General features: G+C 50.3%; 1 protein-coding gene across 1 annotated transcript in view; it reads right to left on the bottom strand.

The window, feature by feature from the left end:
• The window catches only part of ITGA9 (integrin subunit alpha 9), a 329418-nt gene extending 316233 nt beyond the window's left edge, over nt 1–13185 (bottom strand). The window contains exon 1 of the mRNA XM_056129639.1: nt 12904–13185. Coding sequence (XP_055985614.1) covers nt 12904–13088 — 185 coding nt within the window. The 5' untranslated portion in view covers nt 13089–13185. The remainder of the gene's footprint in view (nt 1–12903) is intronic.
• Nucleotides 13186–20668: the final 7483 nt, after the last annotated feature.

Raw genomic sequence — 20668 nt, 5'->3', positions numbered from 1 at the left:
CAAAGGCCACAGCAGAGATCCCACAGGGCGCAATTACAGGACAGCAACTGGGGATTTAAAACCTTAAACCCATTAGGGTTTTTTTCATGCATTTGATCCCCAAAGCCAAAGCTTCCCCTCAGGGACCCACGTTTCAGTTTCATGAGACGAATTCAATCACTGTGTGTCCACTACACCGCAGAGAAACCCAAGGAATTGCTCCACATCCTTTACTGAGAGGGGAAATATAGCCAAGACTTGAGCAGAGGGAGAGCTGGGGCACACGGGGCCCCTTGGTCCCACAGAAGAACAGTCTGGAGTCTCGGAGCCTGAATTCCTCTTTATATCCTTAAAGAGGCCTCTTTACTGAAGCTCCAGGTGCTTAAGATGTGGATACTGGCTCTTTGGTTTGTGTGTGATTTTTTTTTCTTTAATAGAGTTAACATTGAAAGTTCCAGCTGAATTCTAAGCCTTCAGGATAAGTCGGTCAGGGACCTGATGTGTCAGAAACACAGGGGCAACAAGTGATTAAAAGTCCTGCCTCCACCGTGATAGCCTGTGAGCCCACAGACCAGTTTCTCAAGCTTTCTGGCCTCAATTTTCCTCCCTTTTTTTTTTTTTTTTTTTTTTTGCTTTTTGGGTCACACCCGGCGATGCTCAGGGGTTACTCCTGGCTCATGCACTCAGGAATCACTCCTGGCAGTGCTCGGGGGACCATAAGGGATGCTGGGAATCGAACCTGTATCGGCCATGCTGGCTGCGTGCAAGGCAAACGCCCTACCCACTGTGCTATCGCTCCAGCCCCAATTTTCCTCCCTTTAAAATGGGAATTATTCCACCTCCTCACTGAGTGCTGCAGAGATGCCAATCTGCTGAAAATTCCAGGTACACTGGTCACCGAGCTGAAAATTCTGGGGTATCCTCGGAGTGGGAGTGGGTAATATCTCCTCACAGCCTGTACTTTCAGAAGCAGCCACACCCACACTGCACAACCACTGCCATGTAAGCTCATTGCCTAGTAAGATATTCTGTTGTTTCTGGAATGTGCAGCTACATTTGCATCCACATGATACCTCCAAACCCTGCAGTATTGACATCACAATAGGAACAAACCAAATTTGTGGAAAAGTAACATAGAAGCCGACTAAGTTCAATAAACAAAAACATTAACACAGAAGGCTCAACTAGCAACAATAGCTTAGTAAACCCTCACACACTGAGGGTTTAACATCCCTGTGGTGAGATATAAAAATTTTCACTAATTTCCTTTTATTAAAATATTTTTTGATAACTGCCTTAGCTATTTTATAGTCTCTGAGACTATAAAAAACCAGCTCCCGGAACCGCGCGGTCGCATTCGCGGCCGCGTGACATCTTATTATGACATCTTATTATTTCATTCCTACTTTGGACAAACTGGCAGGCTACCGAATGTAGCCTGCCCACACGACAGAGTCTGGCAAACTCCCCGTGGCATACCCAATGTGCCAAACACCAGTAACAATGATGGGTCTCATTCTCCTAAAGAGCCTTGAATATAATCTCAGGGCTAGAATGAAGGAGACGTTACTGGGGCCTGCTCGAGGCAATCGACAAATAACAGGATGATTTGTGATTTGTGATAGCTATTTACTTGTAACAAGCAATATAAAATAAATCATTTTTTTGCCTGCAAGGGGGAAGGTTTGGGGGTGGGGGTTAGGAAAATGGGGACAATGGTGGAGGGAAGGTGATGGGATTGTGTTGGGATAGTGAATGCCTGTAACAAATGTATCATGAACAACTATGATGTTTGTAAACCATGATGTATAAGGGGAAAATTTTTAAAAAATAAAGTGGGAGTCATAAAACATACCAAATTAGGGATCTGTCAGGCATAAGAATGATGATGTCTATAAAGCACCTTGATGGTACTTGGTACAGAGGAAGTTTTTCCAAGCAAATGCCCTACTTGCTGTACTATCTCTCCTGCCCTAAGCACCACAAACTTTTTTTTTTAATGAATCACCGTGAGATAGTTACAAGCTTTCATGTAGGGTTACAATCACACAATGATCAAACACTTATCTCTCCACCAGTGCACATTCCCACCACCAATATTCCCAGTATGCCCCCACCCCTGCTTTCCCACCCTCCCCCTGCCTCCATGGCAGACAATAGTCCCCATACTCTCTCTCTACTTTTGCACCACAAGCTTTTAACAGAGAGCCAAGCCAGAGAAGAGGAGATGAGCGTTGGGTGAAATAGCTTGGAAATTTGTGCCAGCCCCTCTCCAGTCAAGAGACCTTGGGTGTGTACCCCAACCCCTCAGGACCAGGTTTTCCTCATCAAAGTCAATGCTCCAAGCACTGCTTACACCACCCAGGATGATGGGGAGGCACCAAAAGAAACCTCAGACAGCAAAAGACACGGGGGGAGGGGAGCTGGGCAACCATGTCCCCAGGATGGTCTGACTAATGAGAGGGGGCTAGGGTCCTCCTTCCTCCACCAAGGCCAAGAGAAGACAGAAATGCTCCCCCAAAGTTTCAGGGGTCCTTTGACCTTGGAAACCTGATCCCTTAGGGACTGGCAGGGGGATCAGGGGATGAGCTTTGCTGCCCCTGAGAAAACCACCTGAGCTCTGGTCACCCTCTGCTACCTCTTTGGAGTGTAACATTGAGTTTGGCTTCTGTAACCATTGCTCCTATCACACATTGGGGTGACCCAGCATGGCACCTGGGCACTGGAAGGGTCAGTAAACACCAGCAGTTCCTGTCACTCTCTCCCGCTGTACTGCAGTAAACAGCTGTGCAAGCACTGTGTCACAGGGAAGCATAGGCATGGTTACACCCAGTCACAGGGAAGCATAAGCACAGGCACGGTCCCACCTGGGACGCCCCAGGCCCCCCCGGCCCCTGCGAGGTAGTGAAGGGTACACTGAGGCCGTGGTGCCAGCCAAGGCTTCGGACCTTAGCACATGCTCCAAGACACAAAAGCAATGGAGGCCTGGCCCGGCGCCTGCGCTGGCCTCTCCAGCCAAGAACACCGCGTGAGCCTTGAGTCTACAAGTCAAGGGATCTGGGGAGAGCCCACACGTCTCCCTGCTGGCTCCGAGTCGAGATCAATTTTTTTCTCTAAGAAGAGTTTCTTTTGGAGGACATCCTCACCACCCCCTCAGTAGGTGAGCCTGAATGCTCAGATTATCTGGAGTCTAGGGTATTCACCCCACCTGGCAGGGGTGGCCTCCCCCCTGCTGAGAGGGGGCTTCCCAACCCTGGGATCCACACCCTCATGGATAAAGCAGACAGGGCATAAATGTACGTGGCAAAATGCAGCTGCGTGTAATGCAACCACACTTCTCAAGGTCTTGTGTAAGAAGAGCTGGGTGATTTCTGTCTTGCACTAGCAATCTGATTCTCTTGGGGGTGTGTGGTGCCTCCCAAGTGGTGCTCAGAGGCACAGAGGTCACTCCCGGTGATATTTGGCCCATCAGACCGGTGGTCAGTCCTAAAGCCTGAGGATGTGGTGCTGCTCAGGCCCTGTGGTGCTGGAATCATCAGGGTCACGCCAGCAGTACTTGGGGGCCTACAAGACAGCACCTGGAGCAGGGAGTGGGAGTGGGGGAGGTTAAGGTGCAACTCTGAGATCAGGCCTAGGCAGGGCATGCACCTTACACTATCTCTGTTATAGCTCCTTGACCCCCGGAACTCTCATTTTGATCAACGAATGTACTGAAAGCAAAAATAGCATGTAGAGTCCAGAGGCTGGAGGGTGGGGAGGAGCCTAAGTTTCTAAAGCCAGCTCGAAGTCACAATGGAATTAATAAATGAGCAAGTCCCAAGGGGTGTCGCATCCGAGTTCTCGGCTATACAGGCGTCTCTTTTCATGCCTCCAACAACAGAAGGAGGAAGAAACCCAGAACTTTTACAGAAGCAAGAACCAACACTCAAACCACCTCTGAAAGCTATCAAGATCTCGGTGAGCGGACTCCACTCCTCACAGCATCCGAGCCCACCTTCTTGGTTGTCACGCCCTTGCATGGGTGGCCAAGTTCCCTTTGATGGCACAGGAATCAGCTGATGAACATTCTGTCCTCCCAAAACATTGCTGATGGCACAAGATGTGGTGGTTGTTGCAGAATCGGGGCTCAGTGAAGGTGCACAAGGAAAAACCACAAACAGTCTACAACTTCCACCCTGGGGGTTATATGGATGAGAAGAGGTGGTGCCATGAGCTTCTCCCCACCCTCTGCTGCCCAGTCTTCGTGTGTCCCCTGCACGCAGCCATGCTGGGGGTGCACAGGAAGCAGTGCTTTAATATGAGACAGTGAGGAAGTGGAGGAAGAAACTGCTGGACTTCTACACACACATACACAAACACACACACACACGCACACACACACCATAGGGTAAATGATGAAGAGAGGTCATTCAAGTCCTTTTAGGTTCAGGTCTGGGGAGACAGGAGTCACCCTCTCCTGCTTAGCATTAGCCCATGGGGCAAAAAGTCTGACTGGAGGAAGTTAAATGGAGTCGCAGCTGAGTCCTGAACACTAGCTGTCTTGAAAACTTCCTTAAACAGAGCTTCTTTTGCTTGTTTGGGGTCCACACGCAGTGGTACTCTGGACTTACCCCCAGCTCTGTGCTCGAGGATCACTTCTGGTGGTGCTCAGAATACATATGAGGTTCATGTGCATGTAGGATAGAATTCTGTCTGGCCAGTTCCAGCCAGGTCAGCAAGGAAAGTGCATTAACCCCTGTATTATCTCTCTGGCCCCCAAACAGAGCTTTAACTAAATGAGGAAATCCAGGACTTCTTGGCGGAGCTGGGGTTTGGAGAGATGGTGACAAAGGCCACCCAGGTAGGTAAGATGGAATCACAGAATATTCCAGAAGGCACCATCTTCCCTTGCACACCTCTGTGTCAGTCTCAGGCATACAGGGTGTTTGTAGAGAAAATTCTACAAATGTGCTCAGTAGAATCATGGGGTGCCGGACCACTCCATGATCAAATGCCTCTGAAAAGCAGTATTTCCCCTGAAGTGGTGCTTCCTCAAAGGGCACCGCACAGGGTGTAGCTGTTCTATCTTTCCAACAAGAAAAAGGCAGAATCTTCTAACAGGCGCCTCGGAAGCAGACTAGATTTCATGCCAGTCCACCACCATGAGCGGGTGACTGGGGGGAATAGCACCTGTGCCCTCCTCGGCAAGAGGCACTCCAGGATGCCAGCAGGAACTCTGCTGGGAGAGAAACACGCAGTAGGTAGACTGGGAGAGTGCAGCAGGGAGCACTCAAGTGGGAAGAGCCACCCGCTGTGGCTATTGTTGCTGCTGCAGGAATATCAGCTGTGTGTTCTCCCCAAGAGCAGAGATGGAGGGTCAAGTGGGTCTGGGGTACCAAAGGCTCAATTTCTTTCCCACTCTTGGATTTCACTTTCGCCTGCTGAGTTTCCCTTTGGCAAAAGGGAAGGTCATGATAAAACATTTTATTCTGCCTTGGTGGCTCGCCAAATCCACTTGGCTTAAAGGATTTGTGGTTCTCAAGGTATCAGGAGGAGGTCTCGCTGCTCCCTCTAGTCGAGAGTGCATCAACTGCTGGGGGGTGGCGACAGGCAGAGATGCCCCATGGTTGCAGGCTGCGGAAATGCTCCAGGTTCAGCCTCTGGCCCAGTTTCAAAGACCCAGATGCCTAATGCGACCTGCACGGCCGATCCCAGATGAAGAGATCTTCCTAAATGTCACTCCCAAACACAGCCACGCACGGCCACTGCCTTCAGCAGCCTAGCTGCATGAGGGCTGCAGGGAACAGCCAGGCTATAGCCCTGCTGAGGCCACCTCCAGCACAGACACAGACCCCAGCTCTGCAGAGGCTAATCCTAGAGGGATGACAACAGCCCCTCCTGCCCTGGCTGCCTACTGAACTCACTGAGGCAGTGCCTCATCCAGGCCAGTCTGCTTCCGGTAACCCCTGTTCCTCCGTAGTCTCCTCCCTTCTGACCCCCCTCCCCCCAGCAAGTGTCCTGCACACCCCCTGTGTCTTTGCTCCCTCGGGAACAGACATTCACGGGACCCAAGTGTATCACCAGTGTGCAGGGTGTCAGAAGTGAAGGCAGAACTCGGGCAAAGCCTGAGGTGGGACACCCCACCCCCCACCATGGGCCAGGGGGCTTTCACCCGCCAGGCTGCCCCAACTGAAGAGCACTCAGCCTAGGAAAGCACCCCCATTACGATCTCCTGGAATACCTGATTTTAATTCTGTTTCCGATGGTGCCACAGATGGAACCCGGACCTCACACATGTGAGCATTACTGCTGAGCCCCTGCAGTCTTGAATTTCTAGTACGTGTGTGTTTGTCTTTTGGGTGAAGGGGGCGTCTCTCAAGCAATGCTCAGAGAGCCCAGAGGTGCCTCCCCAGGATCCTCAGGCAACAGGGCCTGCGGAGTGTGTGTGTGTGTGTGTGTGTGTGTGTGTGTGTGTGTGTGTGTGTGTTGGTGGGGGAGGGGGTACTGTTCAAGTCCAGCAGTGCTCGGGGCCTCTGGGGCTGCCTCGGGTACTGCTCCGGGGACCATGTGGTGCCGGGGCCAAACCACAGTCAGCTGCATGCAAGGCAAGTGCCTTAACTCCTGCCCATTTCAATTTGTTAAAGTTGCATGTTACTCCCTGGAGAGCCGATGATTTCTAAGAGCAGGGCAGATGGCAGGAAGGGGTTATGAAGAGACAATTTCCTGGGTGTGTGTGTGTGTGGGGGGGGAGCCCTCCATTTGTCCATCCACTCCAAAAAGTCAGGGAGTGCCTGAGAAGAGTCAGGAATTTCTAGCTCTGGCAGCTTCTCCCTTGGGCAAGCCAGCTGCCTCTGCCCCAGCCGGCGTTCAGCACCAGCTCAGGAAACAGCACCCTCACCCAGTTTCTGACATCTCCAGGGAAACACCCCAGGAACCCCAAGAAAGGCTTTCTGGGCTCCCTGAGAGCTTGAAGGACGGCTCTGCAGGGCGAGCAAGAAGCAGAACCGTGGTCCGAAAGTGCAGAAAATTCTAAACAGGAAGCGGAGCTCCTAGTCACTGCCATGGAGCATGGCACAGAAAAAAGGCAGGTGGGGCGGGAGGGCAGCTGAAGCTGTGCCACCCTCACTGCTGTGTCCCCACATGAACCCTGGGGGATGGGCACACAGGGTCCACAACTTTAGGGTCCTGAATCCAAACACTTTCTACCTTCACAAGGGCCTCTGTCTCCCCATGAGGGAGCCCAGTTTTGCCTTAAACACAAGACCGCAGCCTCTCACCCATTGGCTGAGTGGATCCTTCTTTCTTTTCTTCTTTCTTTTCCTTCCTTCCTTCCTTCCTTCCTTCCTTCCTTCCTTCCCTCCTTCCTTCTTTCAAATCACCGTGAGATACAGTTACAGACTTACAAACTTTCCTAATGACATTTCAGTCATACAATGATTGAGTACCCATCCCTCCATCTGCTCATTTTCTACCACCAATATTCCCAGTATCCCTCCCAACACCCCCACCCCATCACCCAATCCCGTCTATGTGGCAGGCACATTCTCTCTCTCTCTCTCTCTCTCTCTCTCTCTCTCTCTCTCTCTCTCTCTCTCTCTCTCTCTCTGTGGATTTTTCAACCCGAATCCATCTCTGTTAAGTCAAAGCAGACTCTCCAAAGTGTGATGGATGGAAAGAAAGATCTGGCCTTGGTGGCTGCCCCCACTTCGCTTTCAGCTAGATTTAATAAGCATCCTCGTTTGACTGGTAAGTTGGCTGTAGGGTGGGGGTGGGTGATCCACACTCAGCGGTGCTCAGGGACTATACTCTGTGCTCGGCACTGACCCCTGGTAGTGCTGCGAGGAACCAGACATGGTGCTACAGAACAAACCAGAATAGGCAGCATGCAAGGCAAGTGCCTTAGCCTCTGTACAACCTCTCCACCCCTCACTCTGTTTTAATACTTAAATAGGCCAAGAATGGATTTTTTTTCCTTTTTGGGTCACACCCAGTAATGCACAGGAGTTACTCCTGCTCTGCACTCAGGAATTACTCCTGGCTGTGCTCAGGGGACCACATGGGATGCTGGGAATTGAACCCAGGTCGGCTGCATGCAAGGCAAATGCCCTCCCTGCTGTACTATCGCTCCAGCCCCAAGAATGGATTTTTTTAAAATTTCCTTCTATCACCTCTTGATCTCTGTATAGCCTTTTGTGGGGAGCTGGTTTTGGGGCCATACCCAGCTGTGCTCAGGGGTTACTCCTGGTTCTGCCTTCAGGGAGAAGGTGGGCTCTCCCTGAAGATGGTGGGCTCAGGGCACCATATGGGATGCCCGGGATCAAACCCAGGTCAGCTATGTGGAAGAGAAGTGCACTACCCACTGTACTATCTCTCCAGCCCCTATATAACATTATAATACTGATCTTTTCTCTAAACCAGCTCTGTCTAGAACTTTCTGTGATGAAAACATTGTATGTTGTCCACCACACAGTAGCAACTGGCCACATGTAGCCACTGAACACTAAAAACGTGGCAAAAGAGTACAGAATCTAATCTAGATATTTTTTTTTGGTTTCTATTTGGGGGGAGTGGGGAGGCCATATAGACCATACTCAATGGTCCCTGGGGATGGCGTGTTACTTCTAACACAGTGCTCAGGGGTCACTCCTGGTGGTACTGGGGAGGCATGCAGTGCCAGGAATCAAACCTTCCTCATGTGTAAAGCATGAGCTCCTGTCCTTTGAGCCAACTCCTCAGCCCTAGAGTTGAATTCTTAAAATGAATTACAGACAGATAAAACAAATTTTATTCATTGGCAATGCAGAACTGTCTAGCCTGAACTTCTAATTCACAACCTTAATGCAAATTGAGGAGGCTATGTTCTTGGCACTGAACCGCCTGTTATTTCTCACTGAATGATGCTCTTACAACCTTAACAAAGCAAAAAGCCAGCGTGTCTTGTATTTCCGGGAGCTCGCTCTCTGTCTGAGCCCAGAGGTCTGGATGTGTCCCGGGAGATGGGGCAGGAAGCTCATCATCAGAGAGGAAGTCAGTTCATCCACCAGCTCGGACTCGGGGGCGTCTGGGGCAGGGAGGAAGGAGGGTGGGAGGGTGTGAAAGGGACCACTCTGGGGGCTGGCCACTGGCTGTGCTGCATTTATTTATATAACAGGCTGCTACAGTGTGTGTGTGCTGTCGCTGAGGAACCCATCCAGGTCTAAGGGAAGGGGACAGACATCGTCTTTGTCCATGTCCCCTGGCATCTCGTACCACTGCTCAAAGGGTGCGCGAAGCCCCAAGGGTGGCAGAGCAGGAGAGGAGGACAGCTCTGGGCAGGCAGACAGTGGACAAGAGGAAGTTGAGTCACTTGCATGTTGGCAGCCCAACTGATACAAGTGACACTGGTAACAGTGTATCCCTGACTGGGACAACCTTCACTGCCCAGAACACAGTGACAGAGGGAGCTGTGGGACCACCACTGGCAGTGTGGAGAAGAGGCCGTGTGCCAAGTTCTGGTCTCGTATAATCAGAGCACAGATTCTGGCCTCTGTTTTCAGAGCTCAGCAAGCAAGATCTCCACATCCCTGCACAGAGCAATCATCCTGGAACCCGGTAGCCCAGTAGTATGCCTCCCCAGCTCCAGGTGGGAATGCTCAGTTACAGGACTGGCCATGTTCTAGTTCACCGCTGAGCCTCACATAAATGCCTGTGCTCTGCGCTCAGGGTGCCTCAACACCACGAACCTGGTCCTGCTTCTTGCAAATCCTCTGCTCACCTGGGAACTCCCCTGTCTCCAGCTCCTTCCCTTTATTGCTCCCTTCCATACAGTAACACCCTTCACTGCAAAATCTTAGCATGCAGCAAGTGTATCAGGCCACAAAAGAGTGAGCTACTCATTTCTTCCCAAGCAGCAAGATCCCAGAAGTCAGCTTAATTAACATTTCCCTTCTCCTTCCAGAGTTTTCTTTTTTTTAAAGATGTATTAAAGAACCATGATTTACCAGGGGCTGGAGAGATAGCACAGCAGGTAGGGTGTTTGCTTTGCATATGGCCCACCCGGGTTCAATTCCCAACATCCCATATGGTCCCCTGAGCACCGCCAGGAGTGATTCCTGAATGCAGAGCCAGGAGTAACCCCTGTGCATCACCGGGTATGACACAAAAAGCAAAAAAACAAAAACAAAAACATGATTTACAAAGTTCTTCGTAGTTAAGTTTTAGACATATAATGTTCTAGTATCAATCCCATAACCAATGTCAAGGTCCCTCACCAGTGTTCCCCAGTTCCTGCTGACTCTATGGTCTGAATATTCAGCTCTACTCTCCCCCATGTTACTGATGTACCAGAGGCCCTGGACCCCTGCTCCCCCCGCCCCTTACTTTTGTGGTTCCCCATTTGTAAAAATTTCACCCGTGGCCCAGGAGGACTATTCCCACTCTTGCACACACCTTCACCTTCACTGGCACTTTGGCACTGGCACAGAAAATGCCTTTAGCCCTCCCTCTGCTCTGACCCAGCAATTCTAAGTCCAGGAATGTACTTAAAGGAAATAATTAAGGATGTCCGCAAGGCTTTCCTTCCAAGGATGTTTACCCCCACTGTTGTTTATAATTGTGAGTAATTGGAAACAACCTTCATGCCCTCAAGGAGAGCCCAGGGACTGAGTTAAGAGACCAGCCACCAGTCACTAAGTCAGTCAACCGACGCCAGAGCCAAATGTGAAGAGAGAGTCAGGGTAGCTGCAGAGTCCCCAGGGCCAGATGTGATCAACTGAGGAAGGCAATGCTGGGGGTGGAGCTCAGCGGAGAGCACCTGCGTGGCCTGTGTGCGCATCTGTGTTCAAACCAGTGCACCACACACACACACACACACACACACACACACACACACACACAACACACACACACACGAAATAAAAACAAAACTGCAGGGCTGGAGCAATAATACAGCAGGTAGGGCAATTGCCTTGCAAGTGCTGACCTAGATCGGATTCCTGGCAACCCGTATAGTCCCCCAAGCAGCACCAGGAATAATTCCTGAGGGTAGAGCCAGGAATATCCTGAATACTTTGGTTTTGGTGTGGCCTAAAAACAAACAAACAAAAAAAAACAAAAAAAAATACCAACCAGGAGGTGACTATCTTTAATATTTAAGACAAAGGTGTTGACTATAGAATTACGTCAAGACGATGAGTGCAAGTGGCAGGCCCCGGGCTGAGGTTCAGTAGCTTTACAGGAAGTCTCAACCCTAGAGAAATAGACTCGGAGGAGAGGCTGGAAGGTCTTTTGCTCCAGGAGGCACAGGGACCGGGACTAGCAGTTGAATCTGCTGCAGATAACATTCGAGCTCTAGAGATGATGGCAAAAGGGAGAGGAGAGGAAAAGTATAGGAAATCGATGGAAACCAGCACAAGGACAGAAAACACGGAGCTCAGCAACAACTAAGCCAAACTTAGAGCAGTGTGGCAGAGAAAAGGGAAGACGACGTGCTTCATACACAGAGGGCAGGAGACAGTGCAAATGGCCAAGGTGATGTTCAATCCCAGCACCACATGGTCCCCTGAGCAATGTCCAAGGGAACCTAAAATTTTTCTTAAAATGTTTAAGAGATGGGTCGAGGCAGCTAACGCTTGGGCACAGGTAACGCTTGTGGTTCCATACCAGCACCGCATGGTCCCCCAAGCAGCCCTAAGTGTGACTCTGAAATGCCTAGTATCGCTGATGGTAGTCTCTGGTATCTCAGCCTTAGACTGAACTGCCAGCCCAGCTGGTCAGCAGAGGCCCAGGGACCCTAAGCACTGTTCCCCAAAGAAGATGGGTCAGCACAGTAGCTTGCTCAGGATGGAGGGGGACGAGGCACTCGGAACTTGCAGCCTGGAGGCCCCGACCACCAACCAAGGTGTCTCCATTCTCCTGGGAAGGGAGTGACACCCTCCTTCCTTGCACAGGCCCTGCTCAGACAGACAGGTAGGGGTACCTTCCTTGCCAGCTCTGCTCTTGACTTCCCTGGGTATGGGTCACCCACGTGAGCCCATCCAACACCCTGGGGACAGGACCAAGCACCTGTCCTTCCCGTTCACAGAGCTTCTGAGGCCGTCCCCAGGGAGTTCCAGTCCCCAGCCCAGAGTGGCCCTTCTAACCACCCTCCACTCCATCTGGTGGTTGTTCAGTGCTGGAAGTTGGGGTGGGTGACAGGGAAGTGGCCTTGAGACCCAGGGGGTCTTTCAGAACTGGGTGTCTTGGTGGCAACACTCCTGACTTAACCATCCCGAGTGAATGGTAAGGGGCTGTCTGGTCTCAGAACCCCCTCCCTGCCCCTAATGACGGAGGCCTTGGGTTTACGCACCCCAGCTTGAGGGAGGGGCGGGAGCTGGGGTTAGTTAATTCAAGCAGGGATGCTCTGGCAGGCGACTACAGCTTCAAACCCACCAGGGCGGACTGACTCTGGCCGCTGGGGCACGACCTCATCTGGGAGACGCTCTCCCAGGAGGGAGCCGGTGGCTGTTCGGTCTCTCTTATGCTAGAAGACAGAGAAGGGACACGCGCCGGTCTCCCCCTGCGCCTCCCACCGGGATGCCCCGCTCAGCTGCAGCGCCGGAGTGAGAACGACAGTCCCGGGACGTTTGGCCCGCAAGGGTCTCCAGGGAACTGCATCCCGTTCCCCCAAAAAAGGACTTTGGCAGGGAGAAGGGGGGGGTGCGCCCCCGAACGTACACCCTTCTTCCCCCCTTCAGCTCCTGGCTGCCGGGGTTTCCCTCAAAGTTCCCGCAGACCGGGGGTGGAGTGAGGAGGGTGGCTCCCCGTCAAAGTGCGTCCAGGGCGCCCTGGGGTAGCTAGGGGGCGACTCGGGCGGGCGGGCCGCGCGCACCGGGCTGAGCGCAGCGGAGGCGTCCGAGGGGCCCCCCGCGGGCCGCCGGCGTGGACGCGGCCGGAAAGGCGGCGGCGGGTCGGGGCGCGGGCACTCACCAGCGCGTGTTGTCGTGGACGTGCTCCAGCACCGCGTAGCCGAAGAAGGACGCGGCGGGCCCCTGGAAGCGCACGGGCCGCGCGGGGTCCAGGTTGTAGGCGCCCGCGGGGGCGACCGCGGCCACGAGCGCCAGCAGCAGCGCGCGGAGTCCCCCGGCGCCCCTCGGAGCCGCGGGGCCGCCCATGCCCGCCGACCGCCGCCCTCCTCCTCCTCGCTGCCGCGCGGCGATCGCCGGGCCCGAGAGCGCTGGGGGCCGCGGAGACGCGGAGCGCGGGCGAGCCCCGGGGTGGCGGCCGGGACGACTGCGCGCTCCGAGCCGGCGGCTCCCGGGCCGGGAGGCTCTGGGCGGCGAGAGGCGCGTCCGCGGGGTGGGCGGCCGGGGCCGCGGGGGCGGTGCGCGGCGCGGGAGCGCCCCCTGCCGGTCCCGGCCGGCCTCGGATCCCCAGGGTGCACTCTGCACGTCTGGCAACTCTTCTCAGTCTCCTGCCGAGGACCGAAGGCGCGGGGTGAGCGTCCGACCTGCCCACCTGCGGCTCCTGCATCTAGAGAAACCGCGGACGCAGCAGCGCCGCCTGGACCACAGCCAGAGGGCGCGCGGAGCATCCCTTCAGCGAGTCACTCACACGGCCCCCCGCACCTGAGCCCCCTAGGTGTGGTCTCCGCCAGAGCAGCTTGGGCATCACAGGGGGGCGGCTTAGACATGCAGGCACGCACTCGAGACCCCCGAGTCTGCGGTTCTGTAGGTGCATTTAACTTGTGGCCCCTATCTCAGGTAAAGTTTCCCTTGGCAGTCGCGGCTCCCAGCCCTAAAGGACATCGTGTACACATGTTCACACACACACACACACACACACACACACACACACACACACACAGTGGCGGAGCCACCACAGCTGACACAGCCCTGCAAAACTAAAGCGCCAGGGCCCCGGGAGATCGCTGAAAGAGCCCAGCGTGAGCCTTGCACACCCCCCAACACCATCCAGGCACCGGAGGCTGGAGCCCTGGAGCCCCACCCCCACCCCGCAAACACCGCTGGTGGTCCCCAGCTCTGCTGGGTGGTAGTATCCCATCCCAGAGCCCAGGCACCGAGCCAGGAGTCATCCAGCCGGGTTGGATGTTTGTCACCAGGAGTGAAGCCCCTGAACATTGCTTGGAAGCCCCAAAACGCCCTCCAACTATCCATGAAATAATAGCTCCTCAGTCCCTCTCTTCCCAGACCCATTGGCAGCCACCACTTTTGTCATATGAGGGAAATCACAGTGTTTGCCGTTTTGTGACTGACTTATTCCACTTAGCAGTATCCTCCGAGGTGGCACTGTTCTAGCATGTGTGTCCATTGATTACTGTCTCCAAGTGAGTGTACCATGCTCTTTATCTTTTCATCCTCCAGGGCCCTGGGTTGATTCCACCTTCTGACTACTGTGAATAATAGATGAATTTTCTGTGCCTTGAACTTAGGTGTACAGATATGCATCCAGGCCTCTACCTTCCATTTTTAAGATAGATGCCAGAGCAGGATTGTTGGATCATGTAGTTTCCTTCACAGTCTCAGGGATCCTGAGAATCACTCTCCATGATACTCTGCCAGTTCTGTGGACAGTTTCATTCTGATGCTCCGTCATTTTATTTTCCACAGTCCTGTACCATTATTGCATTCCCGCTAACTTTATAAAATTCAAATTTTCCTACATGTTCACATCACATATGTGTGTGTGGTATGGTGCATGTGAGGTGTCTGTGTGTGGTGTGTCTCTGTATGTGCTTCTGTCTGTGGTATGTGGTATGTGTGTGGTATGTGGTGTGTATGTGCCCATGTGGTGTCTGAATATGTGTTTCTGTGTGTTGTGTGTCTATGTGTGTCTCTCTACTTGGTGTATACAAATGTGTGTGCCTGTATGTGTGGTATGTGCTTATACGTGTGTGCCTGTATATGTCTCTATGTGGTGAGTGTATGTGTGTGTGCCTCTGCAGCATGTTTGTCTATATGTGCGTCTCTGTGTGTAGTGCGTGTCCATGGTGTTTATATGTGTAGTGTGTGTCAGAGAGCAGTGGGGCACCCCACCATTAGGAAGATGGTATCTAATTGTGGCTTGATTTCCACTTCCCTAATGATCAGGGATGTTTGACATCTTCCCATGAGCATGTTGAACCATTTTTATCCATCTCAGGATAGGAGAAATACCAACTCAGCACCCTTGGCCATTTAGCAATCTGCGTTCCTCTCTCTGATTCTACCACATGGTATGGTGTGAGAATAAGCTTTCTTCAGCATATGATACAAGCAGCTTACATGCGTAGCATCTTACATCATCTTTGTGGCATCTCTTGAAAATAATATAGATTTTACAAAAGCAGAAACTAAGGCAGGATACCCTTAAAGTGATCAACATGAAAATGTACAATTACTGAATAATAGTATTGCAAGTGGAAGCTCAACTTTTTCTGGGAGGATATAAAATCACTTGCTTCCAGGGGCTCTGTTTTACTCTATTCCAATTGTAAGGTACTTTCTTCATAAGCTAACGATTTGTCCCTGATAAATTCAGCAGGGAACCCTACATATGAATGAATGATTTTTATCAAATACATTGTGCTTTGGAAGCTGGGGAGATAGCTCTACATGCTTTGCATGCAGAAGTCCCAGTCTGATTCCCAGCTTAGTGCAGTTCCCTGCATACCATGAGTGTAAGGGGAGACCCCTAAAACTGCTGGATGTGGTACCAGCCCCCCTAAAAAACACAAAATATATTGCACGTTATACATTATGCTTCTTATTGAACAGAGCAATGTCTCTTTATAGAAGTATGGATAGAATTAGCATCTAAATCATGTATGCAATTAAAGTTTTATTTCTAACTCACTTTCCCATTTTGAAAATGCCTTCACTACCTCTCAGGCTAGTAGTAAAATCAAAAATGGATCATTCCACTTTAAGTTCATGTATTTCTTCTTCTCCCACTCCTTCTCTCTCCACGACAAGCTGGACCTCAAAGATTTCTCAGTCTGATGACAGTTTAAAGCCCTGTCTTCCCTATTACTAATCTCTGAGGTATTTATCATAATAAAATAAACACGAGATTTTAAAATGTTACCAAAATTATTTCATGGTGGTCTTACAATTCATAAAGAATTGTAAGCAATGGTATTTGTGGGCAGTTAAACATTATCAATTTATTAAATGACTAAATGATTGTAGGAAAGATTTATGTATACGATATGAGTAATTAATGATGCAATAATTAAACTATGCAATCATCAAAAAGTATGAATGTCTATTGAACTGATCTCAGCAGGCTAGGAAACATGAATAACTTTAGTTTTCCCTGTAATTACCACCTACTATCACCTGGTCCACACATGGATAGCCTGTATGCAGACCTACCTCTGCAAACGAAGGCACATCACCCTCCCGGCTCTCAGGGTACAGAATTCCTCCTTCTAACAGTTAAGTTTTCTTTGGAATTAGCCCTCCTGAAGCTAACGGACTAGCTCTTAACAGCACAGCACTTAGGAGACACTCTTTCCACTTTTTAGTGGAATCAACACTGATACAGTGACCACAGGAGAGCAGCCAATTTTAGCAAAGAACGTCACCACTGTATCGGGGAGGAAAAATCCAGGCTCCACATGAGTATGCCTACGATGGCATATGTACCTTTTCATGCACTATCAATATATAAGTACAGGAAAAAGAGCACCAGAAGTTTCCATTGTGAATGATAGTTTAAGCTGAGATTATAGACTCGCCTTGCCTATCAAACAAACTAGCTAGCTATACTTCTGTATTGTTTGAACTACCCACAAAGCCAGCAATGTGGCATCTCTTACTTCCTGGACACCAAAGCATAAACCAAAGGGTAGCCTTAATCAGGGTGGGGAGTCAGGAGCCTGTGCATGAAGTGGCCTCTCCTCCAAATGACAAGATAACAGGATCTTCACCCAACAGGAAAAGAAAAGTGGAGAGAGAGAGTGCAATGGGTAGGGCGCTCACCTTGCATGTAGCTGACTTGGGTTCAATCCCCAGCAGCCCGTATTGTTCCCCCCAAGCCCTACCAGGAGTGATCCAGTCAGAAATATGCCCCAAATATAACCAGGTATGGCCCAAAGAACAAACCCCCCCCCCAAAAAAAAGGAGTTTAAGGCATCACAGTGACCCTTTTGGCCAAGCCCCTGCGCACAGCCCTGTCCAGTGGAAAGGCTGGCATCACCTCCAGTGAAGGGCTATGCCAGCAGCGGTGAGGAGACCAGCCAATAAGCACACAGGTGAAGGCGGTCCCTGGCCAGATGGCACCATGACCAGGAGGTCGAGAAAAATAAAGTCTATCTCGATCACTCACACACCTGGCTCTCCTCCTCTTGCTGTCTAGCTAAAAGCACTTCTTGATGACACTGCTTCAAGCATTTGCTCACTTTACCTATTATACAAGACAAACTTGCACATGGTTTTGAAATCCAGAAAGTTCAGGGGAAGGACAAAGACTACCACCAAACCTTTAACTGCTATAGCAGACAGCGACTGAAGTAAACGCTTTCCCACTGCAGAATTTCATAAGCCAAAGTCCAACTTTTGTTATTATGGGGTGCAGCTGGCGAGGGAGGACAGGAGCACATGCCTGGCAGGCACAGGACCCAGAGCCGTGGTATCCCCTGGCACGACTGGAGAGGCCTCAACACAAAATAACCATCAATGCTAGGAAGGACTTAAGTGCCACAGGGGCAAAAAAAATTTTAAAGCATTTCTTACCTCAATTGAAGTATTCAAACTATTATGTATTTGTCAAAGCATAAAGAATTGTAAGCAATGGTATTTGTGGGCAGTGGTCTAACGAGCATGGGCTTCAGCACACTCACATCCCTGGAGTATTCAGCCATCAGGTATCTTAATCAGCTGGGACCACATGGAATACCATGGGCAGGGAGTCCTGAAATAACAGAGCAGCATTTTCTGGCAATTTTCAGACTGCAAGTTGAAGAGCAAGATGCCAGCATGGCTGATGCCAGGTGAGTCCTGAGCTACAGATAGCCGCCTTCTCACTCCTCTTCCCTTGACCTCTTACTCTCCTTCACGTGCATACATATCTCTTCATTCCTCTTAGAACTCACCTCTAGTGAGAGAGAGTATGTGGGTTGAGACACTTGTGTTGCATGTGGCCAACTCAGGTTCAATCGAGACACCACCTAGTCCCCTGAGCCCAGCCGGAAGTGACCTCTGAACACAGAGCCTGGAGCAGTCCCTGACCTCTGCCAGGTGTGACCTCAAAACCAAAAGCCATGTTCAATGCCTCTTTTGCAAACCACAACACCCAAAAGGAGAGAGAGAACAAAAGGGAATGCCCTGCCACAGACGCAGTGTGGGATGGGGAGGATGGGGGGTGGGAGGGATACGGGGATTCGTGGTGGTGGGAAATGGGCACTGGTAGAGGGATGGGTATTTGATCATTGTATAATTGAAACCCAAGCACAAAAATTGGTAAGTCTACAACTGTACCTCATGGTGTCTCACTAATAAAAATTAAATAAAAATAAAAATAAAAAGGCAGAAACAGTTAAAAAAAATACAAAAAAAACAAAAGCCAACAAATAAACAGAAAAACCTGTTTTTAAAATTGATATTTAGCCACTATGTTTTATGATAACTTGTTACCCAACTATTTATTGATCACAGATCACAGATCATTCTGTTATTCGTCGATTGCCTCGAGCAGGCCCCAGTAACGTCTCCTTCATCCTAGCCCTGAGATTATATTCAAGGCTCTTTAGGAGAATGAGACCCATCATTGTTACTGGTATTTGGCATATTGGGTGCGCCACGGGGAGTTTGCCAGACTCTGCCGTGGGGGCAGGCTACATTCGGTAGCCTGCCAGTTTGTCAAAGTAGGAATGAGATGTCATAATAAGATGTCACGCGGCTGCAAATGCGGCTGCGCGGTTCTGGGAGCTGGTTTTTATAGTCTCAGAGTCTTGGCCGCTGATGGGATTACACGGCGCCAGGGGGCCAGTTGGTGGGTGTGACCCCTGCCTACTGGAATTTGGAGGATCTGGGTGGAGGATGCTCGACTCCAATCTGAGTAGGCTTGGAGATCTCGGCCCCGGAACCCACGTGGCTTTGTCCCTCTGCCGGTACCTTCAAGTGTGCGGAGAGTGGTCTCAGCATGGTGGTGGCTGGTCCTGGAGGTCTTCGGCTGCTGGGGCCCTGGCCAGGACAGGGAGGAAAGCTCAACCCGCTCCCCTCCAAGGGGCTCCGGCGAGGAATATCCAGGTGCGGGGGCAGGAGACTGCACTCTTCTCCTCCGGGAGCTGGTTTTTATAGTCTCAGAGTCTTGGCCGCTGATGGGATTACACGGCGCCAGGAGGCCAGTTGGTGGGTGTGACCCCCGCTTACTGGAATTTGGAGGATCTGTCTGGAGGATGCTCGACTCCAATCCGAGTAGGCTTGGAGATCTCGGCCCCGGAACCCATGTGGCTTTGTCCCTCTGCCGGTACCTTCAAGTGTGCGGAGAGTGGTCTCAGCATGGTGGTGGCTGGTCCTGGAGGTCTTCGGCTGCCGGGGCCCTGACAAGGGCGGGGAGGAAAGCTCAACCCGCTCCCCATCAGCGGCCAAGACTCTGAGACTTGATAACTAATAAATAACCCCCCTTTGCGTTGTGGTGAGATGGCAGGGTTGATGGTTAGAGACACGGTCTAGGCTTGCATTGCCACCGCTGGCTCTCTGCATCAGGCCAAAGGAAGCTGAGGGGACTGTCCCCATCTTTCTTGCCACAGAATTTCCACATGACCTGGTGATTCCACTTCTGAGTATCTACTTCCCCACCCAAAACAAAAACATTAATTTTAAAAGATAACTGCGCATCTGCATTGGTGGTAGCATTAAGTACTGTGGTCAGGATAAGGAAAGAGCCCAAGCGTCCAATAACAGGTGAATGAATAAAGAAGTTGTGTCTATATACAGGATAGAATATTATGCAGCTATAAGTAAAGATAGCATCCTGCAATTTGGTGCAACATGGATGGGACTTGAGGGTATTATGTTAAGTGAAATAAATCAGAGGGAGAAAGACAAGCACAAAATGATCTCACTTATCTATGATATATCGAGGAACAAAACAATATTGAATGATAATAAATCTTTGACTTTTGAATACAAAACTGAAATTCCAGTAGAAATGGGAGGGAGGGAAGGAAAATGTATAGTAGAAGTGACATAAAGACAATGGTGGAGGGTCTTGGGCATGTTGGTGGTGGTGACAATATGTAAACTTATACAATAAAACCTTAGAAGTTATCACTATTGTAATCATGTTTCCAAAATAAAATTTTTTAAAATGGCAATTGAAAAATACAAATGTAAAAAGCACAGCATATAAACTAAGTAGTAGTAGAGGTTTCCAAAAAGCAAATCTGTGACTTGTAAAATCAAGCCAAAGAAACTTCCAGAAGGTAACTCAGATTTCAAAAATATAAAATAGAAGTTAAGAGATGTGGAATATAAATCAGACTTCAGCAGAATTTAAAAGTTACATTCTTTTAAAAAATACTGTTAGAAGAATGAAAATATAAACCTAGTATCAAAATATTTGCAAAGCATATTTCTGTTAAAGTCTTTTATCAACATTTATTTTTAAAATACACTCAAAATTCAAATTTATGAAAAACATTTGAACACTTAACTAAAGATGTATGTATGTGGTAAACAAGTCCATGAAAACATATTCAATATTATTATTCATTATGGAAATGCAAATTAAAACCATATGAAAATTT

This window comes from Sorex fumeus, unplaced genomic scaffold (genome assembly GCF_029834395.1).
Source record: "Sorex fumeus unplaced genomic scaffold, SorFum_2.1 ptg000072l, whole genome shotgun sequence".
Lineage (NCBI taxonomy): Eukaryota > Metazoa > Chordata > Mammalia > Eulipotyphla > Soricidae > Sorex > Sorex fumeus.
Note: the sequence above shows the minus strand (reverse complement) of the source record. Positions and strands in the feature narration are given on the sequence as shown.